At 35.7% G+C, this 22,876-nt stretch overlaps 1 protein-coding gene across 4 annotated transcripts in view; it reads right to left on the bottom strand.

Annotated features, from left to right (window-relative positions):
- The window catches only part of GMDS (GDP-mannose 4,6-dehydratase), a 638,647-nt gene that overhangs the window by 333,248 nt on the left and 282,523 nt on the right, over positions 1 to 22,876 (bottom strand). For all 4 annotated transcript variants that reach the window (XM_040460741.1, XM_040460740.1, XM_040460738.1 and 1 more), the window contains exons 5-6: positions 13,299 to 13,491; positions 12,325 to 12,429 (exon numbers count right to left, since the gene is read on the bottom strand). In XM_040460741.1, the coding sequence (XP_040316675.1) occupies positions 12,325 to 12,429; positions 13,299 to 13,491 (298 nt within the window). The remainder of the gene's footprint in view (positions 1 to 12,324; positions 12,430 to 13,298; positions 13,492 to 22,876) is intronic.

The raw sequence follows: 22,876 nt of genomic DNA, 5'->3' as shown, positions 1-22,876 counted from the left end.
ACACACACACACACACACACACACACACACACACACACACACACACAAAATGATCTTGACCTAAGGAACTGCTCTGTTCTGGGCAGATTCTCTTTGTTGTGCCCCTTGCAGGCTGGTCTGTCCGGCTGGGTTTGTTCCCGCAAGTTTATCATTCTGTTTTAGTATTGGTTTATGCACTGGCCGAATGCTGTCTTTAAGCACTGAGTCATTATCAGCTGGTTTTTATGCAAGGCTTCAGTTCCTCCACTGAGCTTCCAGAATGCTTACTGTGGATCTAGAGTGCTATGTGGCTCTTCTCCGATCTTTCTCTTTCTTTGCAACTAGTATTTTCTTTTTTTTCCTTTTTTTCTTTTAAGGTTTTATTATATTATTGAGAGACAGAGAGAGACAGCGCATGAGAATGGGAGGGGCAGAGAGAGGGGGAGACACAGAATCCGAAGCAGGCTCCAGGCTCTGAGCTGTCAGCACAGAGCCCGATGCGGGGCTGGAACTCACAAACTGCAAGATCATGACCTGAGCCAAAGTCGGATGCTTAACTAACTGGGCCACTCAGGTATCCCTGCAACCAGTTTTTTCTTATAGCACAAGTTTTCTTCTGCAAAAGTGAGCATAGGAAAGTATGATTTTAAACCTTTATCTAGAAAAATCTTTTCTGCTCCGAGTTCAGTCTTCAAATGAACTCTGGGAATTAAACATTCCATAAACAACAGAAGTTCAGAACTTATTCTTACCAATACTTCATGTTCAATACTCTGTAAATTACTTTATCACATCTTGTCTACCTTAATTACCAGTTACCAAGCTCTGAAAGCTTAACTTCCATACTTGCTCAGGAAAGACAAGTTGTCTATCCCTTCATTAATTTCCTTTTTGTTATTCCTACATTTTAGATTGTGAGGTGGTACAAATTGACCCTCCTTCTCCAGATGCAACATTACTAGTAGTAGTGGTAATAATAATAATGTGCTAATAACTTTATTTACATTATTTCCTTAATTTTTTCACTTTTTATTTTTTTATTTTTGCAAGAGAAAGCATGAGCAGGGGACAGGCAGAGAAAGAGGGAAACAGAGGATCTGAAGCAGGCTCTGTGCTGACAGCAGTGAGCCTGGCATGGGGCACAAAGTCATGAACTGAGCTGTCAGCACAGAACCTGACATGGGGCTTAAACCCATGAACCATGAAATCATGACCTAAGCTGAAGTCAGACACTTAACCATCTGAGTCAACCAGATGCCCCATAAGTGAAGACTAATATTACCCCATTTTACAGATGAGAAAACTGAGGCTCAGAAAGACTGAGAAACTTGCCAAAAGTCGCTCATTTACTAAGTGATAGAACCTGGATTGAAGCAGTTGAATACTTCTGTATCCTTACCTGAGCCTGAACCAATTAAAAGGGAAAACAAAATTCATAATTAATAGTGAAAAAGAAAAGCTTTGATTCAAACTGAATTTGAGGGAAAATGCTATTCTGAAAAGAATTGTAATTTATCTTATAATTAATGAAATTTAAATTATAATTGTACTGATGTGTTTTTTCCAAGTATAGCCAAAAAGTAAAAAAAAAAAAAAAATTCTTGTTTATAATTTTTTTTGACAAAACAGCACTTTGTATTTCATGTAGCATTCTCACAAGGACATTAATAAAAATATCTGAATCATTTAAAAAAATACTAGAAGGTTTCATTAATTTTCCCAAGGGTCTTTCATACGTGTTTGATGTTTACCATACTCCTTCCATATCCATCATCTTTTTTTGATTTCCCTAATTTAAAGGTTCACTGGTTTAACTGCCTGAATCTCACTTGAAAATGGCCTTCCTGTGATTACGCGAGTCTCCAATACTACATTTTTTTTCTTTTTGCAATTCATGCAAATAAATTGACTACTCTAACTCATCTGTAAACATCATTAATATACTTTGTTTGTGGTTCAAAACCATCTCTAATTGGCAGGCCCTGCAGGATTTATATTTCTCACTGTCTTAGTCTTATGCCAATAGCCACTAGAACCCCACAAATTGGTTTGGCTCCAACACAGTCTTACCTCAGAAGGGGAGGAAAAAAGAAATACTCTAGGTTCAGTGCTGAAAATACAGTAAGAGGGAAATAAAGAAGGAAAAAGAAATACACACATGTTCAAAATCCACCAGGTACTATATTAATCTTTTTCACATATGCTCTATTTTATCTTTACACTGGACCCATAGGTAGGTAACATATATTGCCTCATTGACCCTCGCAGTGCACTTATTAGGCAGGCACATTAGCAATACAGAAGAGGAAACTGAGGTCTGAAAAAGTAGTGCAGCCAAGCTGACTCCATCCAGGCCTGGCTCTGAGTGGCTTAATGCACTCTTAACCACTGTGTACACTGCCTGCTTATACTGTGGGAGTTGCACTATGTGAGATCAGACAGTTGTTCATTTGGTTTCAAATGTAAATGTCACAGAAATGACAAAACATTAAAAAAATCAATTCAACAGTCTCAGAAGTCTCACCTCAGTAGGTGAGAAGGACTTGACTTTATTTAGTGGTAACAACCACCTCAATTAGAACAACTAGTGCTTCAAAAGTCTTTCATGTTTAAGCAATTACACCTCATCTCCCCACAGTGAATAATATCAGCAGACAGCTCTGTGATCTCCAAGTGCAGATGTCATCTGTGAAGTATCACAGTCTACAAATGTAATAGTAAGCCAGATGATGTCACTTTGTGCCCAACCAGAAAGGCCACCTAAAATCAGGTGGGTCCAAGGTGAGTTGCCAACAATCTAACCATTTACACACAGACAAAATGGCATTGTGTAAAACACATTAATGCTCTGCTGAACTCTAGCATGAGATTACTTCATCTGCTGATGTTGCAATGGGCGGCCAAATTTTCTTTCAATACATTGAGGCTATGATGCCTATCTAAAAGAACCACAAGGTAGCTTCAACAGACAGAAATACAAATAAAATACTGGGTTGTTAGATATTGGTTTGCTTGTTTCTTGATAGTTCTATATGATCTAAATTGCTACTCAGGCAAATAATAACTTTGTAATTTTTAAAAATACTGTTTTATTTACACAAACACACACACACACAAATGAATGCTTCTGCCTGTTGAAATAAATAAAAATAAGTTCTAGTTATAAAAATAAGTTATTTAATTGATATCCTGAATTCTATTATCCCTAAAGTACTAAAATTATCTATGAATTCAAATAATTTTAAAGGAAAATTCCCAAATAAAGTGAACATCTCACACTAATATTACTGTAATCCTATGCATTGAAAAATTATCTTGAATCCATTTTTGTTATTGTCTTATATCAAAGACAGAACATGGACTCTATTGCTTATTCCCAAAGGAAAGCTTTGTTCTTGTTGTAACTTACAACAAAAGATAAATATGCTCATTTATTTTGGAGGTGGAAGGAAGGTCGTCAAGGTCCTACCTTTGATGTGGTTCTGCAGACCAGTGGGTCACGAAAGTAAGAATTCAGCCCAAAATGATTAGGAGAGCCCTGCAATAACAATTCTGTTCTCTGGGTTTCCCTGACTGGCGTTTGACCTATAGAAGACCAGAACACTTAAGGCCTAAATGGTTTCACATGGAGCTACTTATTAAATCAGAAGTTTTATTTTCTTTATTTTTTTTCTCCTGTGTTTAGGTAAATGCTTGCTAAAGCTCCATGAAGGATTTACTGCAAAATAAAAGTGATAGGTAAAGAAAAAGAAGATCCCAGTCTTATAGATGATATTTGTTTAGATAGGATGATAACATTTCAAGGGTGAAATTCTAGAGCCAGCTACCTCACCCTTAGCACTGACATTTGGGGCTGGATAATTCTTTGCTGTTGAGGTATTCTTGTGCATTGTAAGATATTAAGGAGCATTCCTGCTGTTACCCTCACCTCCAGTTGTGACAACCAAAAACACCTCCAGATATTGTCACAAGTCCTCTGAGGGGCAAAGTCACACTCTTCCTACCCTCATTCCCTCCCAGTTGAGAACCAAAATCCTTGAGAATTAGTCTATCTTCCAGCAATGAATAAGAGCAATCATTAGAAAAAAATGAAGGGGAAAATTATCCAAAAATTTACTGTGACTTAATTAGTTGATTTTTACAGGAATTATAGCTTAAACATATGAAGATGAATTTATAACAATAAATATAGTTAGGAATTTTAAAAAGCAAAACACTTGGTAGCTAAAAAAACAAAACAAAATAAAACTCAAGTCTAAAACTCAAAACCACAAGTTCATGAACCTTAAAATGTCAGATTCTTTCAGTTGAATACTGTGTTTAGACTGATATATATGATTTCTTATGAAGCCCATATTTAGAGGAATGTGTTACACTCATCTAAAAATGGCTCAATATCTAAACAGTAGTAGTACACCATCCATTTGTGGTAGTCCTAAACTCTTAATTACAGGTATATTTAAAGTACTTTATATCTTCTTATTACCACATGATTTTTAACGTATTGTGTATTAGCTCTGTTTCTTCTCATTGCCAACTTTTTGGTGATATTCAAGATAAGTCATTGTCTTCATAGCATATTTACATTTTAATATTATAAAAGTAATGTTTTATTATGATTATTCTGCTAAATATCTGAAAGGTTATATTTCCATTAACCGAATCAATCAATGTCTTTTACAAAAAGATAAAAGCAATTGAGATAGATTTCCCACTTCTCTGCTTGCTTCGTTCCATAGTACAAGTACCAGCTCTGCTGCATGGGAGTTGATCTGCTCACTTCCAACTCACAGTTCATATACATGCTATTTCTGCAAATATGAACAATGCTTATGTCATTTCTCTCTTCAGGATTACCTCTAGCTTTAGTGTTGACACATGTTAGTTTTGTCACCTTGAACAACACAACCTCATGCTGCTCCAGTTTCTTCATTGATGAAATCAATGGGAGGGGGTGATCTTTAAACTCCTTCCCATCTCATAAATTCTGAGAGTATTTGGGGAGAATACATAAAAGTGGATATCAACTGTTCCCTAAAAGCTCTTTAAAATAAAGAATATTATTTGATGGGTTATTATACACTTTTAAATTAAAGAATTAGAAAAAATAGGTGTATGAATTTCCACATACAAATAAAGAGATGTGTAAGTTAAATAAGTTAGTTAAAATGTCTCTAAAAGTAACTTTAGATATTAAATCACAATGTCAAATGCAACAAAACACCTCATGGATGTAACATTTTTCACTATTATAATGCTTGACGATGATGATGATGATGATGATGATGTGGCCAAACTACTCTGATTCCTTCATCTGGGAAATGATAAAAAGTTCCTCTCGACTAAGAAACACAAAATAAAATAAGCACATAAATGCCCCAGCCTCTTCGTGGTATTTATTAGGCTTTCTTGGAATTCTAGAGAAAACAGGAGTCCAGAAACTAAAGAGCTCCTGGAGGGAGAAGGCAATGATGGAGTCTCTTTATAGGACTCCATGGTCACAGAGAAGGTAGCACAGTTATACACCATATGTGGGTGACAGCATTATTTAGGGGTCAAACATGGAAGGAGAAAGAAAAGGAGAAAACCTAAGAAAAAATATTAATTTATGTAGAACTGAGTAAATGTTCCAGTTTTAAACACTTAAAAAAAAAGAAGAAAAAGAATGGGAAGAAAATGGAAGAAATAATATTGTTGACATGGACCCTGGTTTCTTTCTTACTCAGGCTAAAGGTATCCAAGGGATGAAGGCAGTCACTGCATGTGATTCATTGCTAGCAAACTAATAGTGATGAGGTAGGTTCACATAGCCAAACTTTACTTCTTCAGTTTATTCTGGAAGTAGTAGTCACTATATTGTCCAGACTGATCTAATGATCTACACATTAAGATGAGTCAACGTAAGAAAAATATCCTCATAAAAAGACTGGAACTCTTGGGGCACCTGGGTGGCTCTGTTGGTTAAGTGTCTGCCTCTTGATTTTGGCACAGGTCATGATCTCACAGTTGTGAGATCGAGCCCCACTTTGTGCTCTGCACTGTCAGTGCAGACCCTGCTTGGGATTCATTCTCTCTGTCTCTCTCAAAATAAACATTAAAAAAAAAAAAAAGACTGGAACTGCTAAACTAACCTCCTTCTGTAACACCAGTGGCATCCAAGTGAGGGTCAAAAGTCAATGGGCCCACCATTGTGAACCAGCAGACACTTGAGCCCCACCTGCTGATACCAGACAGCAGAGAACTTTCATGGAACACACTCCTAGTGTGGGCTTTCTCCTTAAGGACATAGACTGTGGAAAGTCTCTCAGAAACCTACACCATTACTTAGCTGTAAGATATTAGACACTACTTCTACACTCATACTGAAAATGGAAAAGTCACAAACAATGAATGCTCAATATTATGTGCATTTCACTCTTAATCATGATGGCTACAGTTATTAAAGTCAGGAAATCAAGTCAAGTTTAATCATTTGACTTTTCTAATCTTTGGAAACTAGAAGGTAGGATATCTCTCTTTGTTCACTCTTGATCATGTAAAATACGTTTTTTTCAATATATTATTTCATATATATTGTTATTTATAATTTTTAAAGGTCAGCAAATTTGTTATTTGTGAAATGACAAAGTAGTCTGCTAATATAAGGATAAAATATAATTAGTAAAATGTTTTAATTATCCAGGTGATGAATAGTAAGAATTCCTGTTACTTTATTTCTAAATTAATAAACAATGAGAACTAGAAATATTACCATTAGCTTTACAAACAGCCTTGTTTTAATGTTCTGGTTTATAGAATAATCTTAAACTTAAGAGATTATAAAATCTCTTATACTGATAAACAATATATTGAAAAAGAAATTCTAATGTCTTTATTCATGAAATACTTTAATTTAAAAATTTCTCAATATTTTCCATAGTTTAATTTATATAGTTAATAGCTTTATGACATCAGTCTTATTAACTGATATAACTTTCAAAAACACTTAGCAACAAATGCTGAAAGATTTTTTTGTACATGACACCTTCCTCAAAGAAATTTAATAGTGCTAGACAATAAACCCAGCCTTTATTTCCTAAATAGAAAATATATAAATCTGTATTTCCAGAAGAAAAGTGTCACTATAGCCACGTTCACATTTGTGGCAAACTGAACACCGTATTTATGTACATATATAGAGATATGTAAAGGGAACAGAGAACTTCAAATTTGGAGAAACAACATGAAAGGAAAAAGGTTTTCAGATAGATGTCTTGTTTTTTGCAATTTATTCATAAAGCAACTACCCCTTTAATTAAAAAAAGAATAGTACATTTTTTATTTTAAAAAGTTGAGTGCTTATGAATAAAAGCACCTAATGAATATCTGTGGATATTGTCATATAAAACATGGTAGTTATTCCCACAGCATACAATACATACCATACAGTTTCATGCCTTTATGGAATTTTAACTACTGTTCATTACTAATTTGTACTAAATATTACTAAAGTGCCTCTATTTTATAAAATAAGCATACCTAAAGCATGAGCATATCAACTATCTTGCCTTAATTGAAAGAGTGACTACATGGCTGACTGAGGGAAACAGGGGCCAAGTCTCTGATTACTGGCTTCATTCTCTACATCAATGATTTCCAACTGTTAATTCGATGCCAAACACAGGTGATCCCAACTATCTTTAGAGGCATTGTGATCTTTCCACAACAAAGCAAAATAAGTACACTTAAAAAGAAAACTACAAAGTATTTGGAATAGAGAAAAGACATATAACCCCGTCAAAAATATAATGGAAAAAGTGTCAAACTCAGGAGGGAGGGCTGCTGTAATGAGCTATGCTACAGATCTTCAGTCAGTTACTAGTTTATTTGGTTCCACACCTTAGTGCTTCAATAAAGCATAACAGAACCCTAACTGACCCAAACACTTCAGAATTTTGTTAATGGATGAGTTAATTATTTATTCTCTTTGACTTCAATATTTATAAGAAATCTTTTGTGTAAGATTATCTTGCTACCTTGGGAGAAATATTAAACCCAACTGAAAGTTTCTTGATGTTGAGAAACAAATTATTCTATAGGTGGGGCCAGCAAATGTTTTCTTACAGGGCTAGACAGCAAATATTTTAGGCTTTGCAGGCCACCAGACTACTGTGAAAGCAGCCACAGATTAATATACAAACAAGTGGACATGGCTATGCTCCAATAAAACTTTTTTTTTAATATATAAAAATGGGCTGGTGGGTTGGATTTGACCCATGAACCATTATTTGCCAAATTCTGGTCTAGAATATCTTTATATTGAAAAATTCTTCATTCATACTTTTTAAAGTTAGAAATTCCCATAGAATACTATTCCTGTAGTCAAAAGGTGCCTTGGTCATTATTTTTCATTAGAGAAAAAGCACATACCCCAAAAAGGCTGCATCAGTCTGGGCTCTACTAGCTGGGCATTTGGGATATATACCTTAGGACTAGACTGAAGTTTACCACTGCATTAAAAAAAGAGTATTGTGTACCTGGGTGGCTCAGTCAGTTTAGTGTCCAACTGAGGCTCAGGTCATGGTCTCATGGTTCCTGGCTTCAGGCCCCATATCAGTCTTTGAACTGACAGCACTGAGCTTGCTTTGGATTCTGTCTCCTTTTCTCTCTGCCCCTCCCCACCTGGCACACTCTTTCTCAACAAAATAAGTAAACATTAAAAAAAAAAAAAGTATTTTATTTGATCACTGTGATAACAGGGCAAAAGAGGACTGAGGTATAAATGCTAAACCTACTTAAGAAAACAAACTTAAAGTACTATAGCAATTATAGGCATACAGACTAAGATTATTAATTAGAAATGAATTTTATCTATTTATTAAAGTATGTCAGGGTTAATCTTTACTTCAGAATAGTTAGCCTTTGGTTACCCTTATGCATGAAATAAGTAAAAGAATATTTATTTAAAACTTTTACATAAATTCCTATTGTTCTCTAGTTCAGACTGCCTAGCTCTCAACTCAGTAAAGTTTTACTAAAACATGAGATATTCATTCATTTATTCATTCATGCATTTAAAAATATGTATTGAATTTTTATTAGCACAGAGGTATTGTTTTATAAGCTGAAGATTCAAAAATAAAACACAGGAAGAAGACTTCCTTAATGGTAGATTCCAAAGAATCTCCTTGGAAAAGTTTAATAAATAAATAAAAATAATAATTGTGAGAAAATGATAATAGTATTGTAGGACTAAGTTAATATGAAAATTAATTTTCAAGTTCAAAAAATGCTTTAAGTATTAACTATTAGAAATCTTAACAAATAAGTATTATATCATTTTTACATATACCCCTATAATTCTTCATTATTTGATATTAAATGAAATAAAAAATGAAATATTGATTTTCAGGTATATAATAAAACAGAATGTGTATATTACAAGATCAAGTTTTTAACAAATATTTAACAAAAGCCCTAAATGTAGAATATTACATATAGAATAACCCTTCCTGTGTGTTTAAGGATAAAGACACTTGAAATGTTTCTGAAGGAGCTTTAGTGGGCCTGAGGACAGAGCTGGGAGTCAGTGAGAGGGAATGAAAGGGAAGAAAGAAGTTATTAATTTTAAAGTAAAATTTTTTAGGGCACCTGGGTAGCTCAGTCAGTTGGGCAGCAGATTTGATTTCAGCTCAGGTCATGAGTTTGAGCCCCACGTTTGGCTCGACTATGCTCACAGTGTGGAGCCTGCTTCAGATCCTCTGTCTCCCTCTCTTTGCCCCTTCCCCACTCACTCACACATACTTTCTCTCTCTCAAAAATAAATAAATGTTTAAAAAAGTAAATAAAATAAAAAAATTTTAAAGTGTTTAACACTGACAAAGACAAAAATTAGTTCTCATTATAAGATATGCAAATAGAGGATTTTTTTTGAGGGAAAGTTATATTTTAATGTATCTTTTCATTCTGCAACTAAGAATGCTTTTCCCTATCCTAACCTATCCAAAACAATTGACTTTTACTTATTTATTTTGTTTTTCAGGTGGAAAAGTTGAGAGGTGGAAAGCACAAAAACCCAAACAATGGGTATCAACATACTTAGGATGAAAGAGGGAGGGACTATCATTTACTAAACAGATGCCTTGAGCATCCCGCACACCAAATGCTGTGAGCAAGGATAGCTACGATCTTCCTTTTCCTTTTCCCTCTACTAAGAATATCTACAACCACAAAATTAATTAAAGAAACTTTTCTGGCTGCTTTTTGTTTTCTTTTGGAGCGACAGACATGACAGATTGGGTTCTTATGCTCTAATGGCCCATCATGGGAATTTTTAACTTATGCAATTATAAAATAAAAATGTACTGATGCTAAAGATACCTTTATAAATCTATCACTTTACTCTTTCCTCATGACTTATAGGTTAATTATGTAGCTATACAGTCGCATAAAATTTCACTGAAAAAGTTATAAGCATTACTAGTTGGTGGACATGAATGAAACAAATTAGGACTGGACTTCTCAATGATTCTCAAGCTAAAAGGCTAAAGGATAGTGAAATTTCATAAAACTTCTTAGAATTGTATTGTACAGGTAATTATCATTTTGTGAAGAGTATACAAGTTTTATAAAGATTTCTCATGCTTCAGCAAATCAGAAATAATGATAAGAGTACACATTTTCTTATTTAAAACCTTACATTTGCAACGGAAAAGCCAGCATGTTGCTAACAGTTCAAACAGAAACTTATGAGAAGCAAACAAGGCAATAGAAACAAATATGGTTTTCTGAAAAAAAGTGATAATGATTCTAAATACAAGAACTGATTTCAAATTTATTTTAACATATACTCTTGGGGCGCCTGGGTGGCGCAGTCGGTTAAGCGTCCGACTTCAGCCAGGTCACGATCTCGCGGTCCGTGAGTTCGAGCCCCGCGTCGGGCTCTGGGCTGATGGCTCGGAGCCTGGAGCCTGTTTCCGATTCTGTGTCTCCCTCTCTCTCTGCCCCTCCCCCGTTCATGCTCTGTCTCTCTCTGTCCCAAAAATAAATAAAAAACGTTGAAAAAAAAAATTTAAAAAAAAACATATACTCTAGAAGCATGGTAATTTCTGGATGTCTATTTCAATGGAATGTAAAGAAAGAATATTGACATCTAACTGACTCAATGTAAAAAAATATATGGATTCTACAAGTTGAGTCTACACAAGTAAGAGTGACTTCCAGAAACAACCATTAGTTTACTACTTATTCCTTTCCATTCATTTTGAAACTTCCTAATATTTAGGTTAAAAATGTGCTTGTGGGGTGCCTGGGTGGCTCAGTCGGTTGAGCGGCCAGCTTCAGCTCAGGTCATGATCTCACGGCTCATGAGTTTGAGCCCTATGTCAGGCTCTGTCCTGACAGCTCGGAGCCTGGATCCTGCTTCAGATCTGTGTCTCCCTCTCTCTCTGCCCCTAACCCACTCGCATTCTGTCTCTGTCTCTCTCAAACGTAAATAAACATTAAAAAAAGAAAAAAAAGAAAAAAGAAAGAAAATGTGCTTGAGAAGACCTACCAATGAAAATGGTAAAATTAGAACAGTGTTCAGTTTTCATGTTGAATAAAAAACCTAGCAAACTTACTAAATAATTAAGTCTGGATTTGTATTTTTTCATTTACCACTTCTGACATTCAAAATATAGTTGATCCTTGAACAATGCAGACAGGTAAGGAATGGTAACCCTCCATGCAGTAGAAAATATGCATATAATTTTTGACTCCCCCTAAACTTAACTACCAATAGCCTACTGTTGACCAGAAGCCTTACCAATAACATAAACATTTGATTGACACATATTTTGTATGTTATACGTATTATATACTGTATTCTTTTTTTTTTAATTTTTTTTTCAACGTTTATTTATTTTTGGAACAGAGAGAGACAGAGCATGAACGGGGGAGGGGCAGAGAGAGAGGGAGACACAGAATCAGAAACAGGCTCCAGTCTCCGAGCCATCAGCCCAGAGCCTGACGCGGGGCTCGAACTCACGGACCGCAAGATCGTGACCTGGCTGAAGTCGGACGCTTAACCGACTGCGCCACCCAGGCGCCCCTATATACTGTATTCTTACAATAAACTTAGCTAGATAGAAGAAAATATTATTAATAAAGTCATAAGAGAAAACACATTGTCAGTACTGTACTGTAAAAAATCTGTATAAGCAGACCTGCACAGTTCAAAACCTTGTTGTGCAAGGGTCAACTGTAGTTAAAAGCAGATGTGAAGTTTTCCCCAGTCTGCACAGTACATATACAGAATATAACATACAACTTTTTTAGTTGTTGTAAAAGTCTGAAATTCTCTTGTCCATTAACATATTTACTGACCTCTTCTAGGACTCTCGTGATTGAAGAGAATGCCATTCACCGCAAAGAGATTATATGCCTCACGGAAGTTCACCACAATCCAATAGGCATAGAGTTTTGCTGCCCCTGTTGAACAATTTTTTAAAAGGAAATAAAAGACAGTAATTATTATAAATGATGGTGTCTCCTTAAAAAAGACAGTGATTTTCACTCATCTTAAATAAGTAACAACTTGCAAAAACTATAATTTATATTACATTAAGATAGAAAAAAAATTGAATGAAAGCCAAAGACAAAATAAAGTTTCCTTTGCCAGTTAATCATGTGCACAAGAAAATATTTAAGAATTTTTTACTTTTGTAATAGCCACAGTTCTGTCTTCCACAATCTAACTGATTCAACTATAGTATGCAATATATCAAGTTGACCTAAGATCTTATTCCCATTTTCTTAGTTTTAAGGAATTAGAAAGTAAAAAAAAAAAAAAAAGGAATCTTAATATTCTAGATGCTTAGAAGTTTTATCACTAAAGTCTTCCATGAATACTCTTTTTTTAAAAATATATAAGATATAATAGACCTGTTTTTTTTGTTCATTTGTTTTTAAATATCTGAACCCAGGGAAACTTCCGTTGGGAAAATAAAAAACATGAAATGAAATCTATCACTTCAGCAAATCTTACAACAGTTTAGTAAAAAAAAAGTCATGTGGGCCTAATTTTCCTTTCAAAGTGATCTGTATGGAAGACTGAATGAACATGGATTGGTGAAGTGAAGTGGTAATTTCACCCTGGAGGCAATGGTAGCAAATACTTGTAGTTAGCAGTGTATAAAGGTATGCTTCTCAATGTCTGCTCACTTAGTCCAATCTGAGTGTTAATCTCACACTCAAATGACTTCAGATGAGAGAAAGGAACAGAATTAAAGCAGAAGCACACGCACGCCCATGCCAAAAGAACATGGCACATGTACAAGTTTATACCCATGCGTTCTCACCATACGGTGACCGAGGATAAAAAGGAGTTGTCTCCTTCTGGGGTATTTCTTGCACTTTCCCATAAAGTTCACTAGTTGAGGCTTGGTAGAACTTCACAGAGTTGATAAGGCCACAGGTCTTAACTGCATCCAGAAGCCGCAAAGTGCCAACTCCATCAACATCTGCAGTATATTCAGCCAAGTCAAAAGAAATCTGGAAATAGCAGGTGAAGACAGTGTTACATTAATGTTTAGCAGCAACATAGATGCTGACGGTGGTAAAACAAACACATTTTACAATTTCACTTACTTAGAAATGTTATGCTTATAAAAAAAATCATACAATTTCACTCAAATATGGAATTTAAGAAAAAGACAGATGAACATAGGGGAAGGGAAGCAAAAATAAGATAAAAACAGACAGGAAGACAAACCATAATAGACTCTTAATACAGAGAAGAACCTGAGGGTTCCTGGTGGGGTGTTCGGTGGAAGAAGGGCATTTGTTGGGATGAGCACTGGGTGTCATATGTAAGAGATGAATTACTAAATTCTATTCCTGAAATCATTATTACACTATATGTTAACTAACTTGGATTTAAAATTTAAAAAAAAGAAAAAGAGGGGTGCCTGGGTGGCTCACTCAGTTGAGTGTCCAACTTTAGTATAGGTCATGATCTCATAGTTCGTGAGTTCGAGCCCCAGGTCGGGCTCTGTGCTGACAGCTCAGAGCCTGGAGCGTGCTTTGAATTCTGTGCCTCCCTCTCTCTCTGCCCCTACCCTGTTTGTGCTCAATCTCTCTCTCTCTCTCAAAAATAAATACACATTAAAAAATTAAAAAAAGAAGAAATAAATAAAAATAAATAAAAATCATGGAAAAATATTTTCTAATAGCAGAATAAGAGTATGAATGTGATCTATTCTAACATCAAATGACTGAAAAATATCTTAAGAAATATCTATTAATTATCCATGGTAAAGTGAAGAACACTTTAAACACACATATTACTTCCTAATTCTAGGCTGAATTCCCTATGGCAGTGGTTCTCAAAGTGCAAACCCTTGCTCCTCAGAATCACTTGTGGTATTTCTAAAATTCCAGAATGAACCAATCTCTTGGGGGTAGAATCCTAGGAAATCCACATTTATAATGAGTCAATCCCAGTTGACTTTTATGCAGAGAAGTTTGAGAATATGTGTTTTGGACACAGTTGATTTTTTAAAAGATTGTTTTATTTTTTTAATTTTTAACTAAGATACAAGATTTTTAGCATATCACATGCATACATAATCTTTTAATTTTGAGGCACATTAAATACAGTAAGTACTAATGTATATAATTGAATGATTTCCAAAAAGAGGTTTCAAGGAATAATTTAATATTTTGCGCTTCCTTAGGATGGTTCTTAAAAATAAATGTGACTGATATATTATTTTTCTTAAATTATTTCTAAGCACAATAAATATAAATTAACCTAATATTAAAATGTCCCCAAATAGTAATGATGAAAATCTTTGTCACTGGTTTATTTGCAGGCCAATAACAGCTGGGCACAATACAAAGATGCTTCCCTGCTGCCTGGTGAATGACCTCAATCTTCACCTGGAAAAACCCCTCTCTGAGGTGAGTGAGGTTACCGGCCCTCATTGCTGCCAGTCCTGAGCGTCACCTGGGCACAAGCTGCAGTCTTGTGCAGTCTGTCTTTAGGGAACTTGGGCGATTGGTGACCACAGACCTGACTCTAAACACATGTCATCTAGGCCTGTCAGTAAAATTCACATGGCAGACGTGAGGTAAAACAGGATAAGAGTAGGGGTGCCTGGGTGGCTCAGTTGGTTAAACACCCAACTACAGTTCAGGTCATAATCTCACACAGTTTGTGACTTCGAGCCCCACATCCAGCCTTGTGCTGACAGCTCAGAGACTGGAGCCTCCTTCAGATTCTGTGTCTCCCTCTCTCTCTGGCCCTCCCCTGCTTGTGCTCTTTCTCTCTCAAGAATAAATAAACCCTTAAAAAATTTTATTTTTATTTCTTTATTAATTTTTTTTACATGTTTGTTTATTTTCGAGGGTCAGAGAGACAGAGTACAAGCAGGGGCAGGGCAGAGAGGAGAGGGAGACACAGAATCTGAAGCAGGCTCCAGGCTCTGAGCTGTCAGCACAGAGCCCGACATGGGGCTCGAACTCACGAACCGTGAGATCATGACCTGAGCTGGAATCAGAAGCTTAACCGATTAAGCCACCCAGGCACCGCCCCCCAATTTTTTTTAAATAGGATAAAAGTATGTTTCCTCCTAAGCTTTCATAGGCAAGAAAGCACAATTTGGGGTTACACTTTTCAAGTAACAGTTTCTTACAATAAAATTTACATACCATAAAATTGACCCTGTTAAAGTTTACGACTCAGTGGTTTTTAGTGTTCACAGCATTATGCACTCATCACCACCATCTAATTCCAGAATGTGTTCGTCATCCCCTAAAGAAACACTATACTCATTAGCAATCTCTTGCCCATCTTCCCTTCCCACCCCCACAGCCACTAATCTACTTCCTGCATCTATGCAGTGACCTATTCTGGATGTTTCATACATATGGAATCATAACATGTGGCCTTTTATAACTGGCTTCTTTCACATATCATATTTCCATTTCTCTTGGACATGTACCTAGAAGTAGTGTCATTTGCATACAACATTTAACATTTTGAGGAACTGCCACATTATTTTCTAAAGTGGCTGCACCATTTCACATTCTTACCAGCACTAAATAAGGGTTCCAATTGTTCTACTGTCTACTCAACACTTATTATAGTCTGTCTTATTGATTGTAGACATCCTAGAGAGTGTGAAGTTGTATATCACTGTGGATTTTTTTATTATTAAGGTATAATAGACATAAAATATTATCTTAGTTCCAGGTGTACAATAATAATTTGGTATATGCATATATCATGAAATGGCCACAAGTCTAGTTAACATCCAACACCACACACAGTTACAAAATTTTTGATGATGACTTTTAAGATCTAGTCTCTTAGCAACTTGCAAATTATACAATACAGCATTATTAACTATAGTCATCATACTATACAACACCATGACTTATTTACTTTACAATTGCAAGTCTGTACATTTTGACCACCTTCACCCATTTCACCCACTGTCCACCACCCCACTCCCTTGTCTCTGGCAATGACCAAATTATTCTCTGTATCTATGACTGTATTTGTTTTCTCTTTTACTTTTTTTTAGATTCCACATACACATGAGATCATAAAGTAGTATCATGAGTAGTTATCTCTCTGTCTGGCCTTTTTCACTTATCATAATGCCTTCAAGTTTCTTGCATGTTGTCACAAAGAGCAGGATGTCCTTCTTTCCTTCTTAATATAATATTCCATTGTATATATTCGCCACATCTGCTTTATCCATTCAGCCACCGATGGACACTTAGGTTGCTTCCATATCTTTGCTACTGTTAATAATGCTGCAATGAACATGAGGATATAACTACCTTTTCCAATTAGTGTTTTCATTTCCTTAGGAATTGCTGGATCATATGGTAGTTCTATTTTTAATTTTTTAAGGAAACTCCATGCTGTTTTCCACAGTGGCTACACCAATACATTCCTGTATTCCCACTAATAGTGCACAAGGGTCCCCTTTTCTCCACATCCTCACCAACACTTGCTTTCTCTTAACTTTTTGATAATAGCTATTCTAACAGGTATAATATGATATTATGATATCTCATTATGGTTTTGATTTGCATTTCCCTGATGATTAATGATATTGAGCACCTTGTCATGTATGTGTTGGCCATCTGTCTTTTTTTAGAAAAATGTCTATTCAGATCTGCACATTTTTAAATCAGATTTTTTTTTTTTTTTTTTTTTTTTTTTTTTTTTTTGCTATTGAGTTGTTTGAAGTCTTTATTTTGGATATTAGACCCTTATCAGATATATGATTTGCAAATATTTTCTCCCATTCAGTAGGTTGCCTTTCCAGTCTATTGATGGTTTCTATTGCTGTGCAGAAGCTTTTCAGTTTAATGTACTCCAACTTATTTTATTTTTGCTTTAGTTGCCTTTGCTTTTGGTGTGAAATCCAAAAAATAATCACCAGTACCAATGTCAAGGACCTTACCACCTGTGTTGTTGTTGTTGTTGTTGTTGTTGTTGTTGTTCTAGTTATATACTTTCTGGTCTTACATTCAAGTCTTTAATTTATTTAATTTTGGTGTTTGGTGTCAGATAGTGGTCCAGTTTAATTCTTTTGTATATGGCTGCCTAGTTTTCCCAATGCTATTTATTAGGAAGACTGTCTTTCCCCGTTATACATTCTTGGTTCTTTCATCATAAATTAGTTACCATCTATGTATAGGTTTATTTCAGGGGTCTTGGTTCTGTTCAAATGATCTATGCATCTGTTTTTATGCCAATACCATATTGTTTTGGTTACAATAGCTTTATTGTATTGTATCAGGAAGTATGGTACCTCTTGAAATCAGGAAGCATCATGGTGCCTCTAGCTTTGTTCTCAAGATTTTGCTTTGGTTATTAGGATTCTTTCGTGGTTCCACACAAATGTCTCACTGTGGTTTTGATTTGCACTTACCTAATGACTAATGATGTTAAGCATCCTTTCATGTGCCTATTGGTCATTTGTACATCTTATATGCAGAGATGTCTATTCAGATCTTTTGCCCATTTTTAAGTTTGGTTATTTATCTTTTTTATTATTGAGTTATAAAAGTTCTTTATATATTCTGGATAAAAATCTCTTACCAGATACATGGATTGTAATTGTCTTTTTACTTTTTTCCCCAGCTTTATTGATAGGTAACTGACATGTAACATTGTGTAAATTTAAGGTATACAAACACTTTCACTTTCTTAATGGTATCCTATGAAACATAAAAGTCCAATTTATCTAATTTTTCTTTTGTGTTTGTGCTTTGGTGTCATATCTTAAAATGCTTTGCTTAACTCAAGAGCATAAAGACTTACTTCTAGTTTTATTCCAAGAGTTTTATAGTTTTATTTCTCATGTTTAGATCTTCAATCAGTTTTGGCTAATTTTTATGTATGTGGTGAGCCAGAAGTCCAAAGTAGTTGTTTGCACATCGATGTCAAGAAGTCCCAGCACTGTTTGCTGAAAAGGCTATTCTTTTTCCACTGAATGGTCTTGGAATTGGGTCATTTTGTTCTCAAAAAAAAAAAAAAAAAAAAAAAAAAAAAGCTGTGGCTCCAATTTGCGGGTATAGTTCATTGACTGGATCTCAGAAGATGGGGATGTCAGGGCTCTTGAGCAGACCACTCAACCACTCTTCCTGGCTGTAGTTTTCTTATAGTATAGTGCCACCACTATACATTTATAGGACATTTTACAATTCAAAAATGCTTTTGTTGGAGCTTTATAACAATTCTAGGAGAAACAGAAACCAGTTCTGAGGTTCACAGAGAATGACTTGATAAAAGTCACACTAAAAGTCAGGAACAGCAAATCTGGGTCTCCATTCCTGGAATGGTGCTCAGTGCTCAGCCTTTCTGAGACTCACTCTGTGAGGACACAATGAAAGCCTCAGACTCTGGCAAGACACAGAAATGCACATATGTGCAACTGTGTATGCATGTACATGTGTGCAGGTATACATGCAGAGTGCTGCCATGTTGTCTACAGTTTGTAACGATTCATGAAATGCAGATGAAAAAACCATGAACCAGATGATCTTTAAGATCCTTTCTACATATCAGCCAAGCCAATACTTAAATCTTTTTTTTATGTATAAATTAATATCTAATCACATTTGGAATCTGTCTTGATGGGATCAGTCAAGTATGAAGGGCAAGACAATGTTGGATATTTTTTTCTCTTTGGCTATTTTTTTTCATTTATATACATATTATATAAACAGCTATATTAAAAGAAAAGCTGACATATGAATACTCAATATTGAGCAGACATCGTTCTAAACATCTTGCATATACATGTTTAATCCTAAAACAGGTAAACACTAAAACTGAGGCACAGAAGGCTGAAGGCAAGTGTTGAAGCCACATACTATACTTACAGGAAAGTTATATATATTATATAATTGTATTTTATATTCACAGTGAAGCAGAAGTCCTTGTGTATATATATGCTCCTATTTCTGAAACACAGGATAAGGAGATTCTGCACAACAAAAAGCTTTTCTTGTGCTAGAATATCCAATTAATCATGTCCAAAAGAATTAAAAGCAGTTAGGCTTAAGAAAGTAAATATGGCAGGGGAGTGGGAGTTATAGGGCAGGATGGTTCCGTACAGATTTTTTTAGTAAGTCCATCAAGAATTCAGCATATGTTTAATGTTCAAAATGCTGAAGAATATGATTGGCTAATAAAATCTAACTGTCCACAAGGTTTTATAATGTAGAACAACAAATTAACTGGCTTTCTTTAAAAAAAAAAAAAAATCAGACTACTCCTCTGTAGCTTGATAAACCTCTCATGGTTACAAGTACGATTCTGAAATACACCGGAACATCAGGGGTCTGGAAAGTTACAGGCCAAATCTGTTCCTATGCCTGTTTTTGTAATAAAGTTTTATAGAAACATAGCCACATCCATTCATTTATGTGTTTTCTATGATTGCTTTCACACTGTAACAGCAGAGTTGAGTAGCTGAGACACAGAATATATATTCTACAAAAACGAAAATATTTACTAACTGGCTCTTTACAGAAAGAGCTTTCTGCACCCTGAACTAAATCATAGTTATATTTTGGGGCCAAGACTGAATAATTAAAAAAAAGTTTATCATTACTTCTTCCATATTTCCTCAATATTACAGGATGAATATGGAGTATGCTTCCAATCACGAACAGAGCTGCATTTTCAGAGGCATGGAGACTCTGTTAACAGTAGGAACTTATTTTATCTAATAAGGAGAACAAAAAAATAAGACTGATAAAAAACCAAAGCCTACAAAATTAGTCCCTACCTTCCCCTTCTAAAATTTTTTTCTTCACTTGGCTCTTGGAGCCCTACCTTCTTCTAATTCTCTTCTACTTCACTGACACAACTTCCTGGGCTCTTGTGCTGTCCCACCATCTCCACTCTGGCCCTGTGGCTCCTTCCCACCCACTGTGAGGTGTCTCACTCGGTCTGGGTTTCACATTAGCATCACTGTGCCTAGGACCCCAAGGGTCCATCTCCAGGCCTGCCTGGACCTGAGCTGTGGGCCCCCCCCCCCCCCATTTCTTCCCATCTGTTTGACAGGCTTCATATCATCTCATGTTGAACTGGCTCAAAACAGAATTCTGGATGTTGTCGCCAAAGTTCTTCCCTTGGCCTCTCCTCTGCAAATGATACCCATTTACCTACTGCTTGAGACAAAACCTAGGTTTCATGGATGCCCTTCTTGTCCTTCAGAATTCACAGAAATAACACCTTCCCCACTACCATCTGCAGCATCCTTATGAAAGCTGCATCACCTTCCACCAGGACTATAGCAGCACCTGAGCAGCTACTAGTTCAACCACAGTCCTCCTCCCACCCGGCCCCCAAGTGCTTCTCCATCTCATTGCCTACTCTGCTTTCTCTCACTAACGACCCTACCTCTCTGGACATTCTGCTGTCCCCAGACTAGTGCCAACTCCTGCCTACAACCTTTACACTTGTGTCCCTTCTATGTGTGTGTGTTCTTCCTTCTTTACTATCTCTCTTTTTTCTTCCCTTATCTCTGTTCAGATGTCACCCCTTAGAAAGGGCTTCTTTGCCTTCCTCTGTATCTAAAACACCCAATGCTTTGTCATCTCTATATTTACCCAGGACTCCACGCTGCTTCATTTCTTCTTCATTTTAATATATTATCTGTTACTTGTTTATTTTCTATCACCTTCATCAAAATGTAAGCTCCTTGACGGCGAGGATTTTATCTTTTCTATTGTATCCCTCAGACTGAAACGTTGCTTGGCATGGTATTTGTTGAATGAAGACAGCGTGTAAACAAATGAGGAATTTATATGTCAAATATACAAATAACAAAATAAAAATACAAAAAAAACCCAAAAACTAGTAGAAAAGAAAACAGGCTACCAGAATGATTGAAAGCGTTGGTAATTTCACAGTACTGAAATAGGTAAAATTTCCAAGAGCAAGATGGACAAAATTCTATATAAATTTCAAAGGTTTAGTATAACAATTATTAAACAAAGGTTTAATGATTAAATACTACACTATATAAAGAGGTAGATTTCAGAGTAAAGGAGAACCATCTTAGACTATAATCAATGAAGTGGGTGTAGGAGAAATGGGTTATTGAAATGTCCAAAGATCTTGTAGTGGGATATCCTCATCTGTAACACACTATTAGGACAGTCTCAGAGAAGAGTAGTAAAGCCTTATAGAACCAGAGAAGTATTTAAAATTAAAAGAAAATAGTTAATTCAAGTACAAATATAAAGAAAATTGCTCTTCTCAACATTCAAAGACATAAACAGATATCCTCAGTTATCCTCATTTGTATATCAGTGGTAAATCATGGCCTCACTTAAAACAAAAAGAAAATTAGAAATGGTCACCTAAAAGTCTATGTGGGATCCAGACATGAACTGAAGGTTTACAGTGCAATTCTACTTAGACTGCAGATTGGAATGTAAATTCTAGAACTGTTTTAATTATATCAGACTATTATACTGCAGGTCTGGGTTCACTGTGCTAGATTTCACATTAAATAAAGCAAATAATAATGATAATTCTACCATCTTTAAAGCCTTATTCCTCTTCAAGGTTATCATAAATTCATGTCCATTCTATAACCACACGAAAAATGAGCAGAGCTGGAAGTGGGCATTCTAACCAAGTAGGATGAGAAAATTGTGTTGATGATGACATTTAAAATGTTATTTATATTAACTTATTATAAGAGAACATGAACTATGTCCAATTAGTAGATTGGTTTCCAAAATGGCGGTGACTGCAGTGCTGCCATTTTTACCTATTAAAAATGATCACCAAAATTGAATACATGAGGTCAGAAATGTTTTTCACCTGAAACACAAAGGAAACTTTATAGAGGAATTTAAAGATACACAAAGTTATTTGTAGTAGGTGTAGCGTCAGACCACTTGGCTATCCGTATACCCTTATAATGTATGTTGTTTGCAGCCTCCAAGTCCAACATGACTTGGCCTCTCCAACCTCACTCCCTATCTGCCTCCATGCCAGCCCCACTAGTCCCTCAATGCTTCCAGTAAGCCCTACCTCAGGGCCTGGGTGTTCATTCTTCCCTCCACTCAGAACATTTTGCCCCTGGATATTTGCTTGGCTGGCTCCCTTCACTTCTTTCCCTCACAAAGCCTTCCCTGACCTTGCCATTTAGAGCAAACAGTTCTTTCCAACCCATCCTCTCACTGCAGACATCTCTCCAGAGTACCCAACACATTTGACTCTAAGTGTCTTCATTTGTTTAGCCAGCCTGTAAGCTTTCTGAGGACAGCAGGTTATTGGTGTTTTTCCCCCAGGCTTCCTACCACTTAGAAGAGTTCCTGTCACACAGAAGGTGCTCCAGAAACATTATTTGAATGAATACAGTGGCACTAAATCTGAAGTTTA

Source organism: Herpailurus yagouaroundi, unplaced genomic scaffold, assembly GCF_014898765.1.
Source record: "Herpailurus yagouaroundi ecotype Mexico unplaced genomic scaffold, PumYag 250, whole genome shotgun sequence".
Taxonomy (NCBI): domain Eukaryota; kingdom Metazoa; phylum Chordata; class Mammalia; order Carnivora; family Felidae; genus Herpailurus; species Herpailurus yagouaroundi.
This window is presented reverse-complemented; position numbering and strand designations above follow the sequence as displayed.